Below are 22,740 nucleotides of genomic sequence, written 5' to 3'. Positions count from 1 at the left end.
GGCACGAACCCGTGTCCCCTGCATCGGCAGGCGGACTCTCAACCACTGCGCCACCAGGGAAGCCCTTTAAAACATTTTTAATCATTGCCCTACAGTTTGCAATATAAATTTCCAACTCATCCAAGTCCCCTTTTAAATAACACTATACAGCTTCACAGGTAGCATGAGGGCCTTTTAATAATAAAATAGTCCTAATTTTTCCCTCTTGTGATTTGTATCACTACTGTCATTAGTTAGACTTATATATAAGCAGCCATAAGTGAATATATATGTATATAAGCTTACATCATTGAATGCATTATTGCTATTGTTATTTTGAACAAAGCGTTATTTGTTAGATCAATTAAGGAAAAGAAAAACTAAAAATTTTAATTACCTCCACTTATTCCTTCTCTGATGCTCTTTCCTTTTTTATGCAGATCTAAGTTTCTGATTTATATAATTTTCCTTCTCTTTAAAGAACTTCTTTTAAAATTTCCTGTAAGTCAGATCTGCTGGCAACAAATTTCCTCAACTTCTGTCTGTGAGTCTCTATCTCTCCTTCACTTTAGAAGGATAATTTCCCAAGGATCAGAATTTTAGGTTGGTGGGTTCCTTCTCTCAACACTTTCCACCCATTATCTAACAGTTTACATGGTTTTTTAGGAGAAGGCAGATGTAATTCTTGTCTTTGCTCTTCTATAAATGAGGCATTTTTTGGCTTCTTTCAGGATTTTTTCTTTATCTGTGATTTTCTGTAGTTTGAAACAATATGCCTAAGTGTAGCTTTTTCTTCATTTATCCTGCTTGGTGTTCTCTGAGCTTTCTGGATCTGTGGTTTGATATCTGACATTAATTTGGGGAACTTCTCTGCCATTCTTGTGTCAGGTATTTCTGTCTCTTCTCTGTCTTCTCTTTCTGGTATTCCCATTATGTGTGTTACAGTTCTTAGATATTCTGTTATAAGTTTTTCTAATTCTTTTTTTCCAGTTTTTTGGTTTGGTTTTTCATTTTGAATGTTTTATTGAGATATCCCCAAACTCAGAGATTCTTTTCTCAGTGTTCAGTTCACTAATAAGCCCACTAAAGGCAGCCATACTTTCTGTATGGTGTTTTTTATTTATTTTTTAATCTCTAATATTAGTTTTTGGTTCTTTAATGGAATTTCCATCTCTCTGTTTACATTAGCCACCTGTTCTTTCAAGCTGTCAACTTTATACATTAGATCCCTCAGCATATTAATCATAGTTGTTTTAAATTTCTGGTCTGATAATTACATCTCTGCCACATCTTAGTCTGGTTCTGATGCTTGTCCTGTCTTTTCAAGTTCTGTATTTCGCCTATTAGTATGACTTGTAATTTTTTCTTGATGGCAGGTATGATGTACTAGATTAAAGAAACTTCCATAAATAGGCTTTTAATAATGTAGTGGTAAGATATGGGTAGAGGGAAAGCATTGTGTAGTCCCATGATTAGGTTTCAGTCTTTCAGGGAGCTTGTGCCTCTGGACTGCAAACCCCACACATGCGTCTCAGACTCTCCCTCCCTTAGGTAGGACTGGATGATTAGAGTGGGCTGGAGTTGGGTATTTCTCTTCCCCTAGGTCAGTTAGTCTCTGATAAAGTCCCAGCAGGTTAGGCTCTGGTTAACTGTTTTCTGCTGAGGACAGACCTTGTTAAGAAGAACAGAATGCTCTGGCCTATTTCAAAATGGTTCCTTTTCCCTTCTCCCTGCTTGAAGCACATGGAGATTTTTCTCACATATTTACAGGAGGTAAACTTACAAAAGAGTGGGTATGAGACCCACTCCCCATCCCCCCCCCCACCTCCCACCAGCAACTGGGTCACCCTGGAGATTTTGTTACTCAGACTTGTCCACATTGAGCCTCCAGGAATTCATCAATTACAATTCAGTTTGTCTACTACAGCATTGGTTCAAACAGTGGTTTCAGTTCGTGGGTTTCTGCTCTGGTAAGTGTGGCTCTCTGTATTTACCTGTCAGTCTCTCAATTTTTGGTGGCAGTGTTTTGTCTGTGACCTTACTTCTCTCACAAATCAAAGAGGGGTTGACTTTTCAGTTTTTTCAGTTTTTTAGTTGTTGTTAGGATGGAGTGGCAAATTTCAAGCTTCTTCCGAGCTGGACCAGAAATGAACAAGTGGTGACTTATTCAAGATAGGAATTTATTTCCATCTTACATGAATATCCAACTGTAAGAAGTCCAGAACTAGTATGACAATTTGCTTCAATCTAGGATACTTCCAGCTTTCCACTCCACCACCCTAACTGTACCTTCATTCTAATGGTCTAATATGGAATTCCAGCCATGATATACATGTTCCAAGTAACAGGATTGGAGGAAGGCAGAGAAAAGAGACAACAAAGGCATTACCAACTGTCTTTTAGTGAAATTTCCTGGAATCAGCCACATCATACTTCCACTCATGACATGGTGTGGTATGGTAAACTGAATAATGGCCTTCCTAGATGTCTGCACCCTAATCCCCAAAACCCTGTGAATGTTACCATATATGTTAGTCTACTCAGGCTGACATAACAAAATACTATAGACTGGATGGCTTAAACAACAAAAATTTGTTTTCTCAAAGTTCTGAAAGCTGAAAGTCTAGGATCAAATGCTAGCTGATTTGATTTCTGGTGAGTGTTTTCTTCCTGGCTTGCAGTGAGCCAGCCCCCTTTTCTCTGTGTCATCACATGGCCTTTCCTTGGTGCATGCATGGAATGGAAGGTAGGGGGAGAGAATACATTCTCCGGTGTCTCTTTTTATAAAGACACTAATCCTGTCAGATCAGTGCCTCACCCTTATGACCTTTTTTAAACTTAATTATTTCCTTAAAGTTCCATCTCCAAATATAACCACACACACTGGGCATTAGGGCTTTAATTAGGGTGCAGGAGGACACAAATACTCAGTCCATAAGACATTGATAAAAAGGGTTCACAAATGTGATTAAGGATCTTGAGATCAGTTGATTATCTGGGGGAAGGAGAGTATATGATTTAATCACAAGAGTCCTTATAAGAGGGGGCCAGGTGATCAGAGAGGAAGTAGGAGCTGTATCAATGGAAGCAAGGAGTTGGAGTGATGTGAGATAAAGGTTATAAGCCATGTACGGCAGGCAGTTTGCAGAAACTAGAAAAGGCAAAATAATGGATGATCCTCTAGTGCCTCCAGAAAGAACCAGCCCTGCCAACACTTTGATTTTAGTAAAACTAATTTCAGATTCCTAGTCTCTAGAACTGTAAGATAATAAATTTGTGTTGTTTTATGTTACCAAATTTGTGATAATTTGTTACAACAGCAATAAAAAACTAATATACATGGCAACATATACTTTCAGGAAAAGTTGGGAAATGTAGATTATTTGAAGCAGCTAAAATATGGGAGTTCTATCACTGAGGAAGAAAGATAGAAAAGATATTGGGGAGCAACCATCACTCACTGCCACGCCCAGAGATGCTGAAATTTTAGCTGAATATAGCAGTGGCATAGCCTTTAGGTTCTTCTCCTTTGGCAGAGGTTTGTGTTCTGTGTTTGGGAAGGATATATGAGAATGTTTGAAATTGTTCTTCAATATTCATTAAAACCTTCCTGTACAATGAAAGAATGCCATGCTTTAGCTGGGCATGTGTCTGGTCAGAATGAGACTATATTTTTTAGCCTCCTGTAGCCATACACCTAATTTGTAGTCAACCAGATGTAAGCAGAATATTGAGTGTCGGCTTCCAAGAACTTCCCAAAAAGTGAACACAACCCCTTTGCTCCCTCCTCCTTTATCCCCGCTTCTTTCCTTCTAGTTACACTGAAGATCTAATGCCTGGAGCTGGAAAAGCCATCATGGACCATAAAATGACCCTGGGGATAGATGCCATGCATGGTGGGGCAACAGGGTAGAAAGAGTTAAGGACTCTGAGAATGTTTTGATGCAAAGCTGGTATACCAGCCATGCACTATCTCCAGATTTTTATGTGAGAGAAAAACAAATTTCTGTTTTAAGTCACTGTCATTAGGGGTCAATTACTCCCAATTTTAACTAATACTCTCCCTTCCTTCTCTTTTAATACTCTCATAGAACTTTTCACTTTACTTTGCACTAGTTTTCTCTAGATACACACCCATGACATGTAGGACAAAAGTCTGCCTTTAAAATATAACACTGGTGCAGTCACTTAAAGATACATGTCTTGTGAACTATTATAAGTAAGAGATTTAGAAGGAATCTCATTAATTAAATATATGATGTCTAGATAACTCTCATGAGCAACTAACATTAGGCTCAAAATTTCTAGGTAATTAGTAAGAATGCATCTTTATGTAGACAGCAAATACACTCTAAAATTATAGCCATGTGTAACTACATTACAGCCACATAAGACATGGCATACAAAAAATTAGAAATACATTTAGGTCATTACTACTAATAGGTTTATATAAAGCATACCTAATTCAAGTGTTCCTTTATCATTATGTAGTTTCATTTAAAAACAAATGACAAAATTGCATCTGATAGAGTTGATGTTTAACACAGGCTCTCAAATTTTTGGTTACAGGATTCCTTTATACTCTAAAAAATTATAAGACCCTCAAAGAGCTTTTGTTTATGTGTTTATATCTTTCAATATTTACTGTATTAGAAATTAAAAGTATAAATGTTTAAAATATTTATTAATTTATTTTGAAATAGGAATAGCAAATCTGTTCCATTTTCACAGAAGTTATACAATTTTATAAAACAGAACTATATTTCAAAAAGTAAAAAGATTGGGAGCATTTTACATTTTTGCAAATGTATTTAATTTCTGGCTTAGTAGAAGGCAAGTTTTCACATTTGCTTATACAATCAATCTCCCACAAGTCATGAAGTCTCTGGGAAAGCTTCATGATATAAGAGAATGAGACTGAAAAAAATTAATAATGCTTAGTGTTATTATTAAAATTATTTTGGCATTGGAGATAACCTTAAAGGATTTCAAACATCCACAGCAGTTCCTGGATTACACTTTAAGAACCAGTATTGTACAGAATAGCTATAAAAAACCACCTCACAAATAGAACTTATTATAAGAAGGCCCGTCAAAATGTACAAAAATACTCATAACTGTAAGGGAATACAATTTGGAGATTATATCAAGGTGACAGAGTAGATTCTAAAAATAACTGTTTTCCACAATTTCTCTTGGGTCAGGAGAAAGGGAGAAAAAGGAAAGAATATTTAGAAAATAATGAAAATAAGAGTACCTAAATGCATAAAGCAAACATTAACAAAGATAAAGGGAGAAATTGACAGTAAAACAATAATATTAGGGGATTTTAACACCCTATTTACATCAATGGACAGATCATCCAGACAGAAAATCAATAAGGCAAGAATTGCTTTAAACAACACATTAGATCAATGGACTTCATGGATGTGTATGGAACATTCCATCCAAAAGCATCAGAATACACATTTTTTCAGGTGCACATGGAACATTCCCCAGGATAGATCACATTCTAGAATGCAAAACAAAGCTCGATAATTTTAAGAGGATTGAAATCATATCAAGCATCTTTTCTGACCATAATGCTATGAGATTAGAAATTAACTACAAGAAATTAACTACAAGAAAAAAGCTTCAAAAAAGACAAACACATGGAGACTAAACAATATTCTCTAAACAACCAATGGGTTACTGAAGAAAGCACAGAGGAAATAAAAAAAATACCTGGAGAAAAATAAAAAAGGAAACATGATGATCACAAATCTGTGGGACACAGCAAAAACAGTTCTAACAAGGAAGTTTACAGCAATATAAGCTTACCTCAGGAAACAAGAAAAATCTTAAATAAACAATCTAAACCTACACCTAAAGGAACCAGTTAGAGAAGAACAAAGCCCAGAGTTAGTAGAAGGAAAGAAAAAAAATAAAGATCAGAAATAAATGAAAGAGAGACTAAAAACATAGAAAAGATAAATGAAACTAAGAGCTGTTTCTTTGAAAAGATAAACAAAATTGATAAATCTTCAGTTAGACTCAACAACAAAAAAAGAGAGGGAGGGTCCAAATAAATAAAATTAAAAATGAAAAAAGAAGTTAAAATCTACACCACAGAAATACAAAGGATCACAAGATACTACTATGCACCATTATACACTAATAAAATGGACAACCTATAAGAAATGTACCAATTCCTAGAAATGTACAATCTTCTAAGACTGAATCTATAAGAAATAGAAAACATGAATAAACCAATTATCAGTAATAAAATTGAATCAGTAATAAAAAAAAAATCTCCCAACAAACAAAAGTCCAGAACCAGAAATCTTCACAGGTGAATTCCACCAAACATTTAAAGAAGAGTTAACACCTATCCTTCTATAACTATTCCAAAATATTGTAGAGGAAGGAATGCTTCTGAACCCATTCTATGATACCAGCATCATCCTGATACCAAAACCAGACAAAGACACCAAAAAAAAGTAAAGTAGAGGCCAATATCATTGATGAACAAAGATGGAAAAATCCTAAACAAAATGTTACCAAACTAAACTAAACAACATTAAAAAGATTACAGACCATGATCAAGTGGGATTTATCCCAGGGTTGCAAGGATGACTCAATATTCACAAATCAATCAATGTGATACACCACATTAACAAATTGAAGAACAAAAATCACATAATCATCTCAATTGATACAGAAAAAGCTTTTGACAAAATTCAATATCCATTTATGATAAAAACTTTCAATGAAGTGGGTATAAAGGAAACATTCCTCAACATAATAAAGGGCATATATGACAAGCCTACAGCTAACATCATACTCAACAGTGAAAAGCTGAAAGCATTTCCTCTAAAAAGAGGGAAAAGACAAGGATGCCCACTCCCATCACTTTTATGCAACATAGTACTTGAATAAGTACGAGTTATAGCAATCAGACAAGAAAAAAAATAAATAAAAGTAATCCAAATTGGAAAGGAATAAATAAAACAGTGGCTGTGTGCATATAACATGATACAGTATAGAGAAAATCCCAAAGATGCCACAAACAAAAACTATTAGAGGGCTTCCCTGGTGGCGCAGTGGTTGAGAGTCTGCGTGCCAATGCAGGGGACATGGGTTTGTGCCCCAGTCCAGAAAGATCCCACATGCCGTGGAGCAGCTAGGCCCGTAAGCCATGGCCGCTGAGCCTGTGCATCCGGAGCCTGTGCTCCGCAACAGGAGAGGCCACAACAGTGAGAGGCCCGCGTACAGCAAAAGAAAAAAAAAAAAAAAACTATTAGAATTCATCAATGAATTAGTAAAGTTGAAGGACACATAATTAGTATACAGAAATCTGTTACATTTCTATACACTAACAGTAATCTATCAGAAAGAGAAATTAAGAAAACAATTCCATTTCCAATTACATCAAAAATGATAAAATACCTAGGAATAAATCTATACAAACTTGATAAATTGTAAGACTCTGATGAAAGAAACTGAAGATAATACAAACAAATGAAAGATATACCTTGTTCATGGATTGGAAAAATTCATATTGTTAAAATGATCATACTACCCAAAGCAATCTACAGATTGAATGCAATTCCTATCAAAATATCCATGGCATTTTTCACTAAACTGAAAAAAAATTCTAAAATTTGTATGGAAATACAAAAGACCCTGGGTAGCCAAAACAATCTTGAGGAAGAAGATCAAAGCTGGAGGTGTCACACACACTGATTTCAACCTATACTACAAATCTACAGTAATCAAAACAGTATGGTTCTGGCACAAAAAAAAAAAAAAAACTTATAGGTCAATGGGATAGAATAGAGAGCTCTGAAATGAACCTATACTTTATGGTCAATTAACTAAAACAAAGGAGGCAAGAATATACAATGGGGGAAAAAAACCTCTTCAATGAATGGTGTTTGGAAAAGTAGAGAGCTACATGCAAAATAATCAAACAAGACTACTTTCTCAATCTATATACAAAAATAAAATCAAAATTGATTAAAGACTTAAATATAAGACCTGAAAACTTGTAGGAATAAAAATCCTACAAGAAATTATAATCAGTATGCTCTTTGACATTGGACTTAGGAATGCTTTTTTGGCTATGCCTCCTCAGGCAAGGGAAACAGAAACAAAAATAAACAAATGGGACTACAGCAAACTAAAAAGTTTTTGCCCAGCAAAGGAAACTGTTAATAAAATGAAAAGGCTGCCTACTAGATAGGAAAAATATTTGCAAATGATATATCTAATAAGGGATTAGTATCAAAAATATACAAAGAACTCATACAACTCAACATCAAAAAACAAATAACCCATTTTAAAAATGGGTAGAGGACTTGAACAGACATTTTTTCCAAGAAAGATATACAGATGGCCAACAGACACATAAAAAGATGTTCAACATCACTAATCACCACAAAAATGCAAACCAAAACCACAATGAAATATCACCTTGCAGTTGTCTAAACAGCTATTATCAAAAAGACAACAGATAACAAGTGTCGATGAGAATGTGGAGAAAAGGAAACCCTGATACACTGTTGGTGGAAATGTAAATTGGTACAGCTGCTATGGAAAAAGTAAGGTGGTTCCTCAAAAAATTAAAAATAGAACTGCCATACAATCCAGCAATTCCTCTCCTGGATATTTATGCAAAGAAAGTGAAAACACTAATTAGAAAAGATATATGCACCACTCTGTTCACTGCAGCATTATTTACAATAGCCAAGATATGGGAGAAACCTAAGTGTCCATTAATAGATGTATGGTTAAAGAAGATGTGATATCTATACATCTATATATAGATACACACACACAGAATGGATTATTACTCAGCCATAAAAAAGAAAAATCTTGCCATTTGTGACATGGATGGACCTCTAGGGTTATATGCTAAGTGAAATAAGTCAGACAGAGAAAGACAAGTACTGTATGATTCCCCTTGTATGTGGAATCTAAAAAACAAAGTAAATGAACAAACACAACAAAACAGAAAAAAGAGTTACAAATACAGAAAACAGGTGTTTGCCAGAGAGGAAGGGGATGTGAGGGGGAAAGAAAATAATGAAAATGAGACTACTATTCTCAAAACTATAGGATATAGTATTATCTTCACTGAAAGGTAAATAAAGGTATAATGTTGAATGTTCATTAGAAATCAGAAAAAAAATTGAGAAAATTATGTATTCAAATAAATAAGTGTGAAAAATATCTTAAAAGTATATCTATAAAAATGCTGGAGGGCTTCCCTGGTGGTGCAGTGGTTGAGAGTCCGCCTGCCGATGCAGGGGTCGCGGATTCGTGCCCCGGTACGGGAAGATCCAACATGCCGTGGAGCAGCTGGGCCCATGAGCCATGGCTGCTGAGCCTGCGCGTCCGGAGCCTGTGCTCCGCAACGGGAGAGGCCACAACAGTGAGAGGCCCGCGTACCGCAAAAAAAAAAAAAAAAAAAAAATGCTGGAAAGTCAGAAAGAGAAAATAAAGATAAACATGATACAAAGTAATAACTTTTAAATTATTTAGTTAAAAGAGACAATTTTAATTACATTCAAAATTTGTTTACTAAGGCTACTTAAGAATTCCTAAAATCTGAATCATATAATGATGAGAAATGACCAAATTTGTTGTCAAAGATTTACAAGTCTTTGACAATTTAAAAAGTCATATGAACTTGACAATTGCATGGGCAAGGCTCCTTAGTAAATATTCAAAAGATACCTAATTCCTATATTCCTGAAATTGTTTCAAAGCATAGGAAAAAAGGAAGTGTCTTAAGACAGACCACTGTCCTCAAAAAGCAGGCACCAAAAGAAAACAATACAACCTCACTCATTATTACAGAGGGTAAAATCTTAAAATAAGTATTAGCTATCCCAACTGAGTGATTCCCATTCAAACAAAAACACACAATGACTAAGGTCTGTTTTAAGAATGCAAGCACGGTTCAAAATAACAATATATATTGATTTAATTCATTACCTTAGTATACTAGAAAAAAAAATGAAGACTCTCAATAGAATTAGAAAAGGCATGTAATAATGTTCAACAAATACTTGTGCTTTATATTTAATCCAACATCTCAGTACTAAGATACTTTCTTAACATGATGAAGAGTACCTACCAGAAATTTTGCAATATCATATTTCAAGATGAAATAATAGTGGTATTAGGATCAAAATCAGAAATAATACAAGAATTACAAGAATACCCATTTACCACCAATATTATTCTTGAATTTGAAATCTACTCAAGAAAACAAGAAAAATAGGAAAAAGTATGATTGTTGAAAAGGAAAAGTGATCATTTTCTAAAGAATACTTTGACAATCTAACAGAATAAACTGAAAAATCATTTCAAATAACAAGATAGTGACTAAAAAAATCAACACTAGTATTTATAAAAATACTAGTCTGAAATTATAATTTAAAAAAAAAAATTCAAGTCTCAACATAAAATAATTGTTTTTATGTTTTGTTTTGTTTTTTTACGCGGGGCTTTTCACTGCTGTGGCCTCTCCCGTTGCAGAGCACAGGTTCCGGGCGCGCAGGCTCAACGGCCATGGCTCACGGGCCCAGCCGCTCCGCGGCATGTGGGATCTTCCCGAACCAGGGCACGAACCCGCGTCCCCTGCATTGGCAGGCGGACTCTCAACCACTGTGCCACCAGGGAAGCCCTGTTTTTATGTTTTACGTATTATTTTTGGAATAATCTTAAATGTGCAAGAGCTACGTGAATAATACTACACAACCTCAGTGAAAATCACAGAAATAACTGAATAAATAGAAATATATACAAAGGTCCTTAAGCAAATGACTCAACATTATAACATGTCTATTGTCCCATAATCACTTTCTAAATACAGTGCCATTAAAATAAATACCTTTTAGTACACAAAATGATTTTAAACTTCATTTGAATAAATAAAACACAAAAATAGCCAATAATAATGAAAATTGGTTTGCCTTATCACAAATCAACATCATATAGCTAAAATATTAAAATGATGTTGTTTTCGAATAATTAGATACAAGGAGATTATCATGTGATAAATGTACTATTTTAAATACCTGGTAGAATAATAATTAACAAATGGTGTTGGAATAATTTACTATATATAAAAATATAAAGTTTTTTTCTTTTCCTCTAAAATTAATTATTTTTTAAAAAAATTGAAGTACAGTTAATTTATAATATGTTAGTTTAAGGTGTGGATCATAGTGATTCAGTATTTTTGCAGATTATACTTCATTATAGGTTATTAAAAGATAATGGGTATAATTCCCTGTGCTAAATAGTATATCTTTATTGCTTATCTATTTTATATATAGTAGTCTGTATCTGTTAATCCCATACCCCTAATTTGTCCCTCTCCCTTTCCCCTTCTCCCCTCTGGTAACCACAAATTTGTCTTTTATATGGTGAGTCTATTTCTGTTTTCATATACTTCAATTTCTATTATTTTTCAGATTTCACATATAAGTGATATTATATAATATTTGTATTTCTCTGTCTGACAGTTCACTAAGCATAATATTCTCTAGGTCCATCCACATTGCTGCAAATGGCAGTATTTCATTCAAATATGTAGTTTTATCCTTACTACAACCCCAAACTAAAATAATTTCCAAGTGGAATGATATATAAAAGTAAAAATATAAAAACATAAAAATGTCAGAATAAAATAACTCATCTTTTTATAAGCCTAGAGCTGTGAAGAACATTTTTTAGCATTCTATGAAGAATAGACACCCCAAATACTCACTGGTTTTACCACATTAGAATTAGTTTTCTGAACAGCAAAAGACACTATAGATAAAACTAATACACAAGTGATAAACTGGAAAGAACATATGATAAGGGAAAATTTCACTGAAATTGTCCCTTCCAAGTTAAATGGAGTAAAATTCTATATAGCAAGTCCATACCAATAGAACAATGAACAAAGGATATGAACAAATAAAGAAAAAGAAAATAAACAAAAGCAAGTACAGAATAAAAGTGGTCAACATAAAAAAGTTATCTTTTATTAATGATAAGTATGATGTAAGTTAAATCTGCATGTTTCTTAATAAAACTATGTTAGCTTATTTGTTTAGACATTCCCAAAGGAGTTTAAGTTTTACAAATCAAAATCATTTAACTTTTACAAATTTTTAAAATTCATTATCAAATTTTGACATAAGAGGGAAGAGCAAATGAACCATGGGATGTCATTTAGAAGGGAAAATTAATAACTTGGAGCAAAATGGAAAGAGAAATTACAGTAATAGGTCAGGAGCTTACAAGGAGGGGGGCCTACAGCAAATTTATTTTATTTCTAGGCAAGGAGAAGAATAAGCAAAAGGACAGCTATCTGGAAATGTGCAATAGGGATATGGTTTCAGAAGCACAGAATGAAAACCATGATCATGCCAGAAAACCTGTCTTAAAAAGGAGTGGCAAAGTGCCTACAGTCTGGAAAATGAGGCAGGACAGAAGGACATAAATTTGATCCAGTTTTCTTCCTGTTATAAAATCAGTCTTCACCTCTGAGTCAGTTGCCCAAAAAGACTGAGAAACTTTGAATACTGAAGAGAGCTAAGCTGAAGGGTACCAGGTAGATTTCCAGTCTCTGCATGAAATAATTCAGGCAGGAATACTCCTTGTAGTCCTTGGAAATGTAGACACAATATCTTTATACACAGAGTAAAAGATAACTTCCACATTGTGTATTTTAACAAAAAAAGTTCTGTGGTTACAGTGCCAGTTGTCCTCTAACTGGTTCTAAAATGTCAGGATAGCATGCAGATATATGAGTGTTCTGGGTGAACAGCTGAGATGGAACTATGATTACAAAAAACATATGTTTCAATAAAGGAAAAATGGACACTTTATTGAATAATATTAAGAATAAAGGAATTTTTACTTACATTTGTATTTATATTTGTCTTGTGACCCCTAGGAGAGAGTCAGTGTATCGTATGTTACTGATATTACAGCTCTTAGGTATGTGCATGGGACCAACAGAATTGGTTTTGCAAGATGTTAAAAGATGCCAAGAAAGTTACCATCTGGCATAATTTATAAGTATCTCCCTTATGATTTTTTTTTTTTCGGTACGTGGGCCTCTCACTGTTGCGGCCTCTCCCATTGCGGAGCACAGGCTCTGGATGCGCAGGCTCAGCGGCCATGGCTCATGGGCCTAGCCTCTCCGCAGCATGTGGGATCTTCCCAGACCGGGGCACGAACCTGTGTCCCCTGCATCGGCAGGCGGACTCTCAACCACTGCGCCACCAGGGGAGCCCCTCCCTTATAATTTTTTTTCCTAATTTCTATCTATTTCAGGTTTAAGTCACGTAATTTTCCTTTATTCACCTCAATTCACAAAGTATTTGTTGAAAGGTACTATGAGAACTTCATAGTTCCTGTCCCTATGCCTTTCCCACATGTGTTATGCTATAAGATAAGTTGTCTGCTCAATTCTCTCATTTTCCTAGTGATCTCTCTGTTGACCTTGGCAACCCTCACAGTTGAACAACTCAGATTATGTATTAATCTAGCATCCACTTGCTGCTTTTTAAAAATAATTCTGAAATTGCTTGGTTATAAAAATTTTCTTATCCATATCTATGGAGTCAAGCATAATATATGGTGTCACAGGTTTTTCCAGAAAGGAGATACCAAGACATTTAAGTGTGCAAAAGGTTTATTGGGAAGTAATACTCTTTAAAGGAAAACGGAGGAAGTGGATTAAGCAGGGAGAGTCAAGTTTCTGCCAACCGACCAGGAGCTCTGAAGCAAAGTCTGTCTCTATCTGAAGGTCCAACAATGAGTAATAATGGCCAGGCCCTTGTAACACTGCCTTACTTAGTAATTGCCTGAAGGCTGCCTAGAGAATAGTGTGACCTCGACTTGAAAGCAGAGGTGGACCCTGAACAATCTAACAGCTGGAGCTGTCAGCTAGCCACACTCCTTGCATCTGAGCAGCCACAAATGGTGTCTAATATTACCCTTGTATGCCTCTGTCCTAATCTTATTCATTTAGCTCCAAGTTTTCTCCTTGCAGTCTCAGTAAAATCTTTGATTAAAGGGGACAGGCTTTACTTATTTTATTTTTACTGCCAGTGACAAGCAGGGGACCTGATATTTAGAAAGCACCTAGTAAACATCTGCAAAATTTTATTAAATGGATAGTTAGCCCATTATGTGTTGATTAAGTCAAAAAGCTACAGCTTCACTTTTAAGTCATCAGTTTTGCTTCTTTGGACCCCAAAACATAGGTGAATTAAACTTAAATTAAATTACCCTTAGCACCTGCTAGCCCTTAGTGACTCTTCTGATAAATATCTCATACTTCTACCTGACCCTAAAAGCCATTATTTCCCATAAGTCTTAATACTCAGGACAACTCCAGCTCCTTTGATCAGATCCTTAGATGTAGGCAACTGACTAAACTGTATTTGAATTTGTATACTCCTTTCAGTTCCATACTTTATATAATCAGTCCCTACCTAGTAAGTTATTCCTATTTCTTTCCCCTCTCCCTACAAGTTCCAGCATAGGAATTGTTTTATGGCAATCTTAAAGGCCTTAGAATTTGTTACAGTGCTAAGGACACTCTAAATATTCAAAAAAATACCCATTTGAAATGAACTGTATTGCTGATGGGGCCTGAAAATGACTGTTAGGCAATAACAAAGAGCGTGTAAGAATGTCATTACAAAGCTTTTTTCTTAAGACTTTCCTAAGTTAGTACAACATCCCAGAAACTCATTGATAATAAAGGCCACTTTCCAGTGTAAGGAAAGACTCTTCACAAAACACTGAAGTTAAAAAAATGAAATATCTAACCGTAAGTTTCTTTTTAACTCTCCACATAATAAAATAAGGTGACCCATTCCACATCTCCTGAATCTGATATGAGATCAATGCTCACAATACTTTCTTAGTATCATCTACTGTTAAACTAAACAGAGAAGAGGGAAAAAGTCGTTTCATTATTTTTTGGCTTCTAAAACTATGGAGCTGATTATTCTTTCTCCCTGCCCCCCTATTTACCTGAATTCAAAGTAGGCACAAAAAACCCCAAACTCAAATATAATTAGTAACTTGGATTTGTAAAATTAATATTAGCACAACTTTACCCTGCCATGCAAGCTGTGCTCCACACAACTCCAGGGAATGTCATCCACACAGACTGTGATGTAAATGCACTCATACAACGTGCAAAGCAGCAGCCCTGAGTAAGGTAAAGTCGTCTCGTTCCTCTCTTACTCACATAGGCCATGTGATTATAAATCATTACATTTTTTTAATAGTAAAAAGAGAACTATACCCCAGTAAAAGATATACGGATGGCAAGTAAACATCTGAAAAGATGTCATCATATGTCATTAAGGAATTGCAAATTAAAGCAACAATGAGATACTATTGCATACCTATTAGAATAGCCAAAACCTACTTACACTGACAGTACCAAATGCTGGTGAAAATGCGGAGCAACAAGAACCTCATTCATTGCTAGTGGGAATGCAAAATGGTACAACCACTTTGGAAGATAGTTTTGCAGTTATTTTTTTTTTCAAAACTAAGCATCCTCCTACCATAAAATCCAGCAATCAAGCGTCCTTGTATTTATCCAAACAAGTTGAAAATTTGTGTGCACACAAAAACCTGCACATGGATGTTTATACCCAAATTGCTAAAATTTGTAAGTAACCAAGATGTCATTCAATAGGTGAATGGATAAATAAATTGTTGTACCTCCAGACAATGGAATATTCTTTAGTTCTAAAAAGCAATGAGTTAATAAGCCATGAAAAGACATGGAGGAAACTTAAATGCATATTACTAAGTGAAAGAAGCCAGTCTAAAAAGGCTACACATGCTACATACTATATTATTCCAACTATATGACATTCTGGAAAAGGAAAAACTATGGAGACAGTAAAAATATTATAGGTTGCCAAAGGTTAGGGGAAAATAAGGATGAATAGGCAGAACACAGAGGATTTTTAGGGCAGTGAAACTATTCTGTATAATATTGTAATGGTGGATATATGTCATTACGTATTTCTCAAAACCCATAGAAGGTACGACACCAAGAGTGAACCCTAATGTAAACTGGACTTTGGGTGATAATGCTGTGTCAATGTAGGTTCTTTGATTGTAACAAATATACCATTGTGGTGCAGGATGTGGATAATGGATACTGTACATATGTGGGGACAGGGAGTAACATGGAGACTCTCTATACTTTCTGCTAATTTTGCTGTGAACCTAAAAGTGCTCTAAAAATAATGTTTATTAACTAAGAAAAGAGAATTGCTAATGTGGAATATAACATAAAATAGAGGTTCCTGAAGACAATATTTCTATATTTTTATTATAAAAAATGGAGATAAAATGTTTTTATCCACAATGCAAAATCTTTGTTTTTATTATATAAACAAAACATGATTTCTGATTAGAAAGAATATACAAAATTGTCAGAAAGAAAGGAATAATCACCTAACATTCTACCTCTTAAATAACCACTATTAACAGATTGATGATTGTGATTTTCATGTATTTTTAATGCATATGTGGTACAATTAAAAAGTTACTTTATATTTTTGAAACCTTATTAAAAATTATAATATATTAAAAGACAAACAGTTCCTCAGGTATGTATGTGTATATATATATATACACACACCTTTAAGAAAATGTATTTAATAGTAATCAATGGAAAGGGTTCACAGGAGGATTATCTTCAAGTATATTTTGCTCTTTTTTGTTTTACAAAAATGGTATTCAACATGGAATGTATATAGTTCCATTCATATTAGTTATGAGAAAAATGTATCTTTGGAACCAAAGGAAAATCAATAAAAATATCTTAGAATTCAACCAAATCATCAGTTCTAAAGCAAATCTTACTTTAGTATAGATGACTGCCATATTATGTTTCCAGGAATTATAGAATGCCATAAAGGAGAACAAGATGTGAACATTCAATGCACTAGAAGTGGTTCAATGTAAGAAATCTCTTCCAGAGAAATTGACTGGCTTGCCCTATGGATATTTTTCCTCATTCTATTGATAACTAGGGAGAACATATGCACACTCTCCAGAAGATGAGTCAAGATAAAGGGTGTGAAATTCCAATATTAATGCTTCAAGGCAAGAGGGTGTTGCTCAAGTCCTAAGAAAAAATTAGATCATGATTCTAGGAGGTGGGCTGTCAAAGAAAACAGAGATCCACAACACATAGATTTGTTCTATCTTTCCATGAGGTTATAACAGTAAGGGTTCCTGGCCATCACTCTTTCTTACCTCTTAGATGCTTTCTTTCCTTCCTAACAACATATGACTAAACCAGCTTAAGGAAGCTTCAAATGTGAGGGTGTGGAGGCAAGAGGAAAGAGGGCAACTTATCTTCTCTGAGATAAATATATGGCAAATTTCTTTCCTCTTCTCTTAATCTCTGTCCTTTTGGCTATAATGAGTGTGACTTTCTTTCATACTATACCCCTTCTAAAATTCATGTTTGCAATATAGGAAATAACTATTCAAGATAAAAAAGCATGGGTAACAAAGAATATCTCATAGTCTAGCCCAGGTTACTAAAATCTTGCAATGGAATTTTAGACCAAAGCCTCAGTTAGGAACTGCTTTGTTTGCTATTACTCCCAGTACATATATTTTCCTTGGTAACTTTTGAGTAAAAGGATTGACTGTGCAAAAGCAGATTTCAAATAGCCTTGGGTGCCCCAGCAAAACCCATCATAATAGTATCTAGATTTCCCTAAAATCCCACATAGTAATATACAAATGTCCCTAAAGTTTGATCTAATTGACCACCATAATTCTGTATTTATGTCAGTCTATTCAATAACAGAAGAAAAACCACCCTCTGACCAATATCTGTAAGCCATGGATAAATAATATCCCTAGCAATTGTTTTAGATCCTCAATGTCTTCTACTCCAATCCAGTTTTTTATCAGATTCTTTCATCATGGCTTCTAACTTTTGGTTCTGTATATCATTTACAGTTTATTTTTGCACCATTAACTCTGGATGTTTATATGGACTTCTGGCTTTGCACCACAGTATTTCCTAAATGAATGTGACTTGAACTCACTCCTCTGGTTCTTTCCATTTTAGATTACCATTAATATCAGAAATTTTAAGCCCTTGGGAGACCAAGCACGTTTCATCCCCAAACAGGAGCAGATTCAGACAACGATTGCTTTATCTAATTACTGAAACTCGAATTCCATTCTTGATTAAGCTTTACATTACTTTGCTCACAGTATCTTTCTCTAATGCACTCCCAGTATTAAATGCTGATATTTTCTCAACCCCTCCCCTTTCCCTACTCCCTAACTCTTTTAATGTTTTCTGGATCCTAGGTTCTCTTAGGTATTCTATAGTATTAACTGCTCTCACTATAGCTTCTAATAAATCAAGCTCCAAGTCACTAAAGACTAGACATGTGAGTAGTAAAAATAATAAAAGAATAATATATCAACTGAGTGAGCTGAAGAGAAGACTAAAAATGAGGCTAGCAGAAGATGGAATGACAATTATATATAGAAGAAATAGATTCAAAGATGAATCTTACAATGAAAAATTATTTCAGTTACTATAAGAAAGTTAGCTTTGAAGACTTCATAATGTTGTATGAATGGTAGCTATAAACAATGAAAAAAGCATAGGAAAATGTACATATTTATAGACTATGAAAGAATAATTTTTAATAAATGACATTAGTAGTGATGTGGTTAGTAGAATTACTAATATCAAAGAGCTTTAGAAAACTCCTTATAATTAATATACTTTAGCAAAAGATTTATAACATTCAAAATACTTCCAAAATCTTGAAATGGTATATTACATGTAACTTCATAAGTATTAAATTACATAACATTTATAATATATATTATTCCTATTTATGTATATATAATGGTCACTTGCCATGACACAACATATATACAAATATACATATATATGGATAGGTATATATACATCTACATTTATATATGGGTGTTGGCTATCAGTATATCCAAATTGGTTATCAGTATACAACATACCCATATCCAACTTGGATATCAGTATACATCAGTGAAAGTCTTCTCTAAATAAAGCTTATAAAAAGCAGGTGACATGCCTGAAATCAACATGTTTATATTCTACAAAGAGGGCAAAAGACACTTCACATAAACTTTATGGAGCATACTATCATCTGGAGCAAATTAATACAGTTGGCCCTGCATGCTAATGAGGAAAAAGTTTTGCATAAGATACATTTGCCTTTTAAACCTATGTTTTTATTCAATGGATAAATTTTGGTGGGATTTAAGGGCTTGAGGACATTACTGTACTATATCTAGAACACGTGTCCTCAATTACATTGAAATCAGACTAATGTCAGTCTGGACAGTTTGTATTCCCTTCTAATTATGTTAATGTAATGTAAACATTTGTAGCTCAGGCTATTCAGGTACAGGTGCAAATATGAAGGAGTTTACAGACAAACACAGTGCTTTATAAATTATAAAAAGTTCATTCCAGTTAATTATACTATAATGCCGAGTTTTCATTTTTACCATTACCTAATGGTAAAAGCAAAACAAAATTCTAAAAATAAAAAAGCACAAACTTTGGAGTCAGATGATCTCGAGTTAAGGCCTACCAATGTCACTTAACTGTTTGGCTTTTGATAAGTTAATCAACCCCTATGAGCCTTAGTTTCCCTAATCATAAAAAAAGAGGTAAAAATACCTCTTACAGTATTGTGAAGAATATATTACATACCACATGCAAAATATCTAGCACAGTGCCTGGTACATAGTAGGTACTCAATAAATATACATTTCTTTCTATTTTTATTGTGTCCTTAAAGCAATAGATGATTTTGCACAAAATACTGAGTGAATATTATACTATATGTATAATTATCAGCCTTTAATAAACTAAATATTTCTTTATGTTTTCAGCTACTGAGAATATATTTTATATTACTATTAATAACTACTTCCAATAATTAATAAGAGAAAACACATATATAAAGCATAAATTATAAAATGGTTCTGTTAAGAGTGATTAATACACCACAAAAATTACATTTATTCTACATTATATGACTTTTATCACATCAAGAAAATCTCAAGCATAATATTAACAATGGAAGACATTTAAAAGAGATTAAAGAAATTATCACTAATAAAATATAAACTATAACTATAGTGTCTTAAAAATATTTCAAAGAAGAGTAATAAAATAACTATACTTACATGTTTCCAACATGCACGCTTTTCTGTTATATTGGTTCCAGGATGAAATAAGAGATCCTTAAAGAGCTTATCTTCAAATCCTTTGTGTTTGCAAATCCATTTTTTTTCACTTTCACTAATAGTTTTTTCCTGATGTTTTTTATACAAGAACAAGTGGCTGAATATAAAGCGGGGGGGGGAACGGTCATTTAGTTTTTTTGCAAAAAAAAAAAAAGAAAACTACTTATGAGTTCACTTACATCTTGCAAAACATAGTGGTAAACTTAATGTAATATTTGTTTTCATATTATTACTATATAAAGCTAGGCATTAGGGCTGGCTCATCAACATTCATCAAGGGATGAATGAGTGCTGAGAAATCTCTGGGGACATGAATGCACAAACAATTCTGTAACTACATCTGGCTATGCATTTTATAATATAATGTCAGAGAGAACATGACTAAATTATCTATAGAAATATGTTAACAAATATAAACTCTTTTTATCTTTCTTCTCCAGTAAAGAAATAACTTATTTCCACCTAGGAAAACTACTTTACAGCAGTACTGTCCAAGAGAATATAATGCATGCCATAAAGTAACTTAAAATTTTCTATTAGCCACACTAAGAAAAAAGTAAAAAGAAATAGGTGAGATTAATTTTAATACATTTGACCCTTGAACAACACAAATGTGAACTGCGTGAGTTCACTTATATATGAATTTTTTTCAGTAAAAATAGTACTATACTATCTGTTATTGGTTGAACCCACCACACTGCGGAACCCGCAAGTACACAGGGACAAGTGTAAAGGACTAGAGCATCTGAAGATTTTGGTATCTGCAGCAGGTCCTGGAACCAATCTCTTGCAGATAGCAAGCGATGACTGTATTACGTTTTATTTAACCTAATGTGTTCAAAATATTACTAGATAAATGGCATCAACAAACTAATATCACAATAGTAAAATACTAAATGTTAGCTCTGTAAGATCAAAAACAAGGGAAGGATAACATCTCTCACCCTATCTATTCAACATTGTACTCAAAGTCCTACTCAGTCCAATAAGGCAATAAGAAGAAAACCATATACCAATATAATCTTTGAATACAGATGCAAAAATTCTAAATGCTAATAAAAAGAATCCAGCAATGTAAGCAAAGAATAATAAGACTATGACCAAGTATTACAAAGCTCATTACATAAACAATTTAATGAAGAGAAAAATGTAAGAGTATATAAATGGATGAAGAAAGACATTGGATAAAATTCAGCAGCCAATCTTTATTTTAAATTTTTTGTAAGAGAGGATATCAAAGTAAACTACTTCAATATCATGAAGACAAATTACCAAAAACCAATAATATTCATTATATGTGATAAAAGAGCAAAATCATTTGAATTAAAATGATGAAACAGGTAGGAACTTTACTGTTACATTATTAAATAGCAAAGGAAAAACAAAAATGACCAAGGAAAGCAATTTTTCCCTTTCTCAGATTTTTAAAGTGGGCTCCACCTGTTCATTCCTTCATTCAGATATTTTCACTGATGATCTACAAATTAGTTAGGGTGAAATATAATGAGAATAAAACTTATACTGGTTCAAATAAGACAGAATTTTACTTTTCTCACATGCAGTCTACACTGGTGGAGCAGCGCTGCTCCATAAAATAATTCAATCTTGCCTCAGCATACTCAAAGACACTGTCATTAACCCACATGACTAATGCATTCCAGCCCATGGGAAGGGAAAGGCATGAAAACAAAGGGGGTATAGTTACCATTTAAGTATTTGAAGCAGCAGTTGTAGTCATTAATTCTGTTCACTTACAAATCTAACAAAAACATAGTCAGATGAACACATTTAGCTGCAAGTAAAATTGGTTAACAAAATCTCTAGTAGTTACTCAACTGCTAAAAGAAAAGAAAAGAATGGATTTTCAAGGAAAAAGTAGTATTTTGAAAATGACCACTATGTGCTCTCTGAAGAGAAGAAAGTCTGTAATACCATGAATGTTATATTCTCTAATAAGTAGAGTTAGACAATATAGAAATAAAACACTAAATATATAATAAGTGAATTGCTTTTCACATAGGCTGGATTGGGATAGTATTGCTAAGAGGAAACAAGCTATAGTGAGAATCTCAGAAAAACATTCTAGTAAAGCAAATGACAAGTACAAAAGGCCAGGTGGAAGTATGCTTAGGGAGGCAAGAACACACTTGGCATGTTTGAAGAACAGGAAGGTCACTGGGATGGACAGTTACTGCAGAGTTTTAAGCAGAAGAGTGGCTTTGAGATCAGAGAAGATCAAGATGGTGAAGTAGGAGGATGTGGAAATAACCTCTCCCCAACGAACACATCAAAAATACATCTACATGTGGAACAATCCTCACTGAAAAGTAAGCAGAGACTGGAAGAAATATTCCTGTACAACCAAAGCTGTGAGAAAGATCCCCACAGAATCAGGTAGGAAGGAAGAGATGTGATCAGGTCAGGACCTGTGCCCCTGGG

At 34.0% G+C, this 22,740-nt stretch overlaps 1 protein-coding gene across 1 annotated transcript in view; it reads right to left on the bottom strand.

Annotated features, from left to right (window-relative positions):
* The window catches only part of LRRIQ3 (leucine rich repeats and IQ motif containing 3), a 233,104-nt gene that overhangs the window by 96,378 nt on the left and 113,986 nt on the right, over positions 1-22,740 (bottom strand). Inside the window, exon 6 of the mRNA XM_073788350.1 lies at positions 20,242-20,398. Within this exon, the coding sequence (XP_073644451.1) occupies positions 20,242-20,398 (157 nt within the window). The remainder of the gene's footprint in view (positions 1-20,241; positions 20,399-22,740) is intronic.

This window comes from Tursiops truncatus, chromosome 1 (genome assembly GCF_011762595.2).
Source record: "Tursiops truncatus isolate mTurTru1 chromosome 1, mTurTru1.mat.Y, whole genome shotgun sequence".
In the NCBI taxonomy this organism is placed as follows: Eukaryota; Metazoa; Chordata; class Mammalia; order Artiodactyla; family Delphinidae; genus Tursiops; species Tursiops truncatus.
Note: the sequence above shows the minus strand (reverse complement) of the source record. Positions and strands in the feature narration are given on the sequence as shown.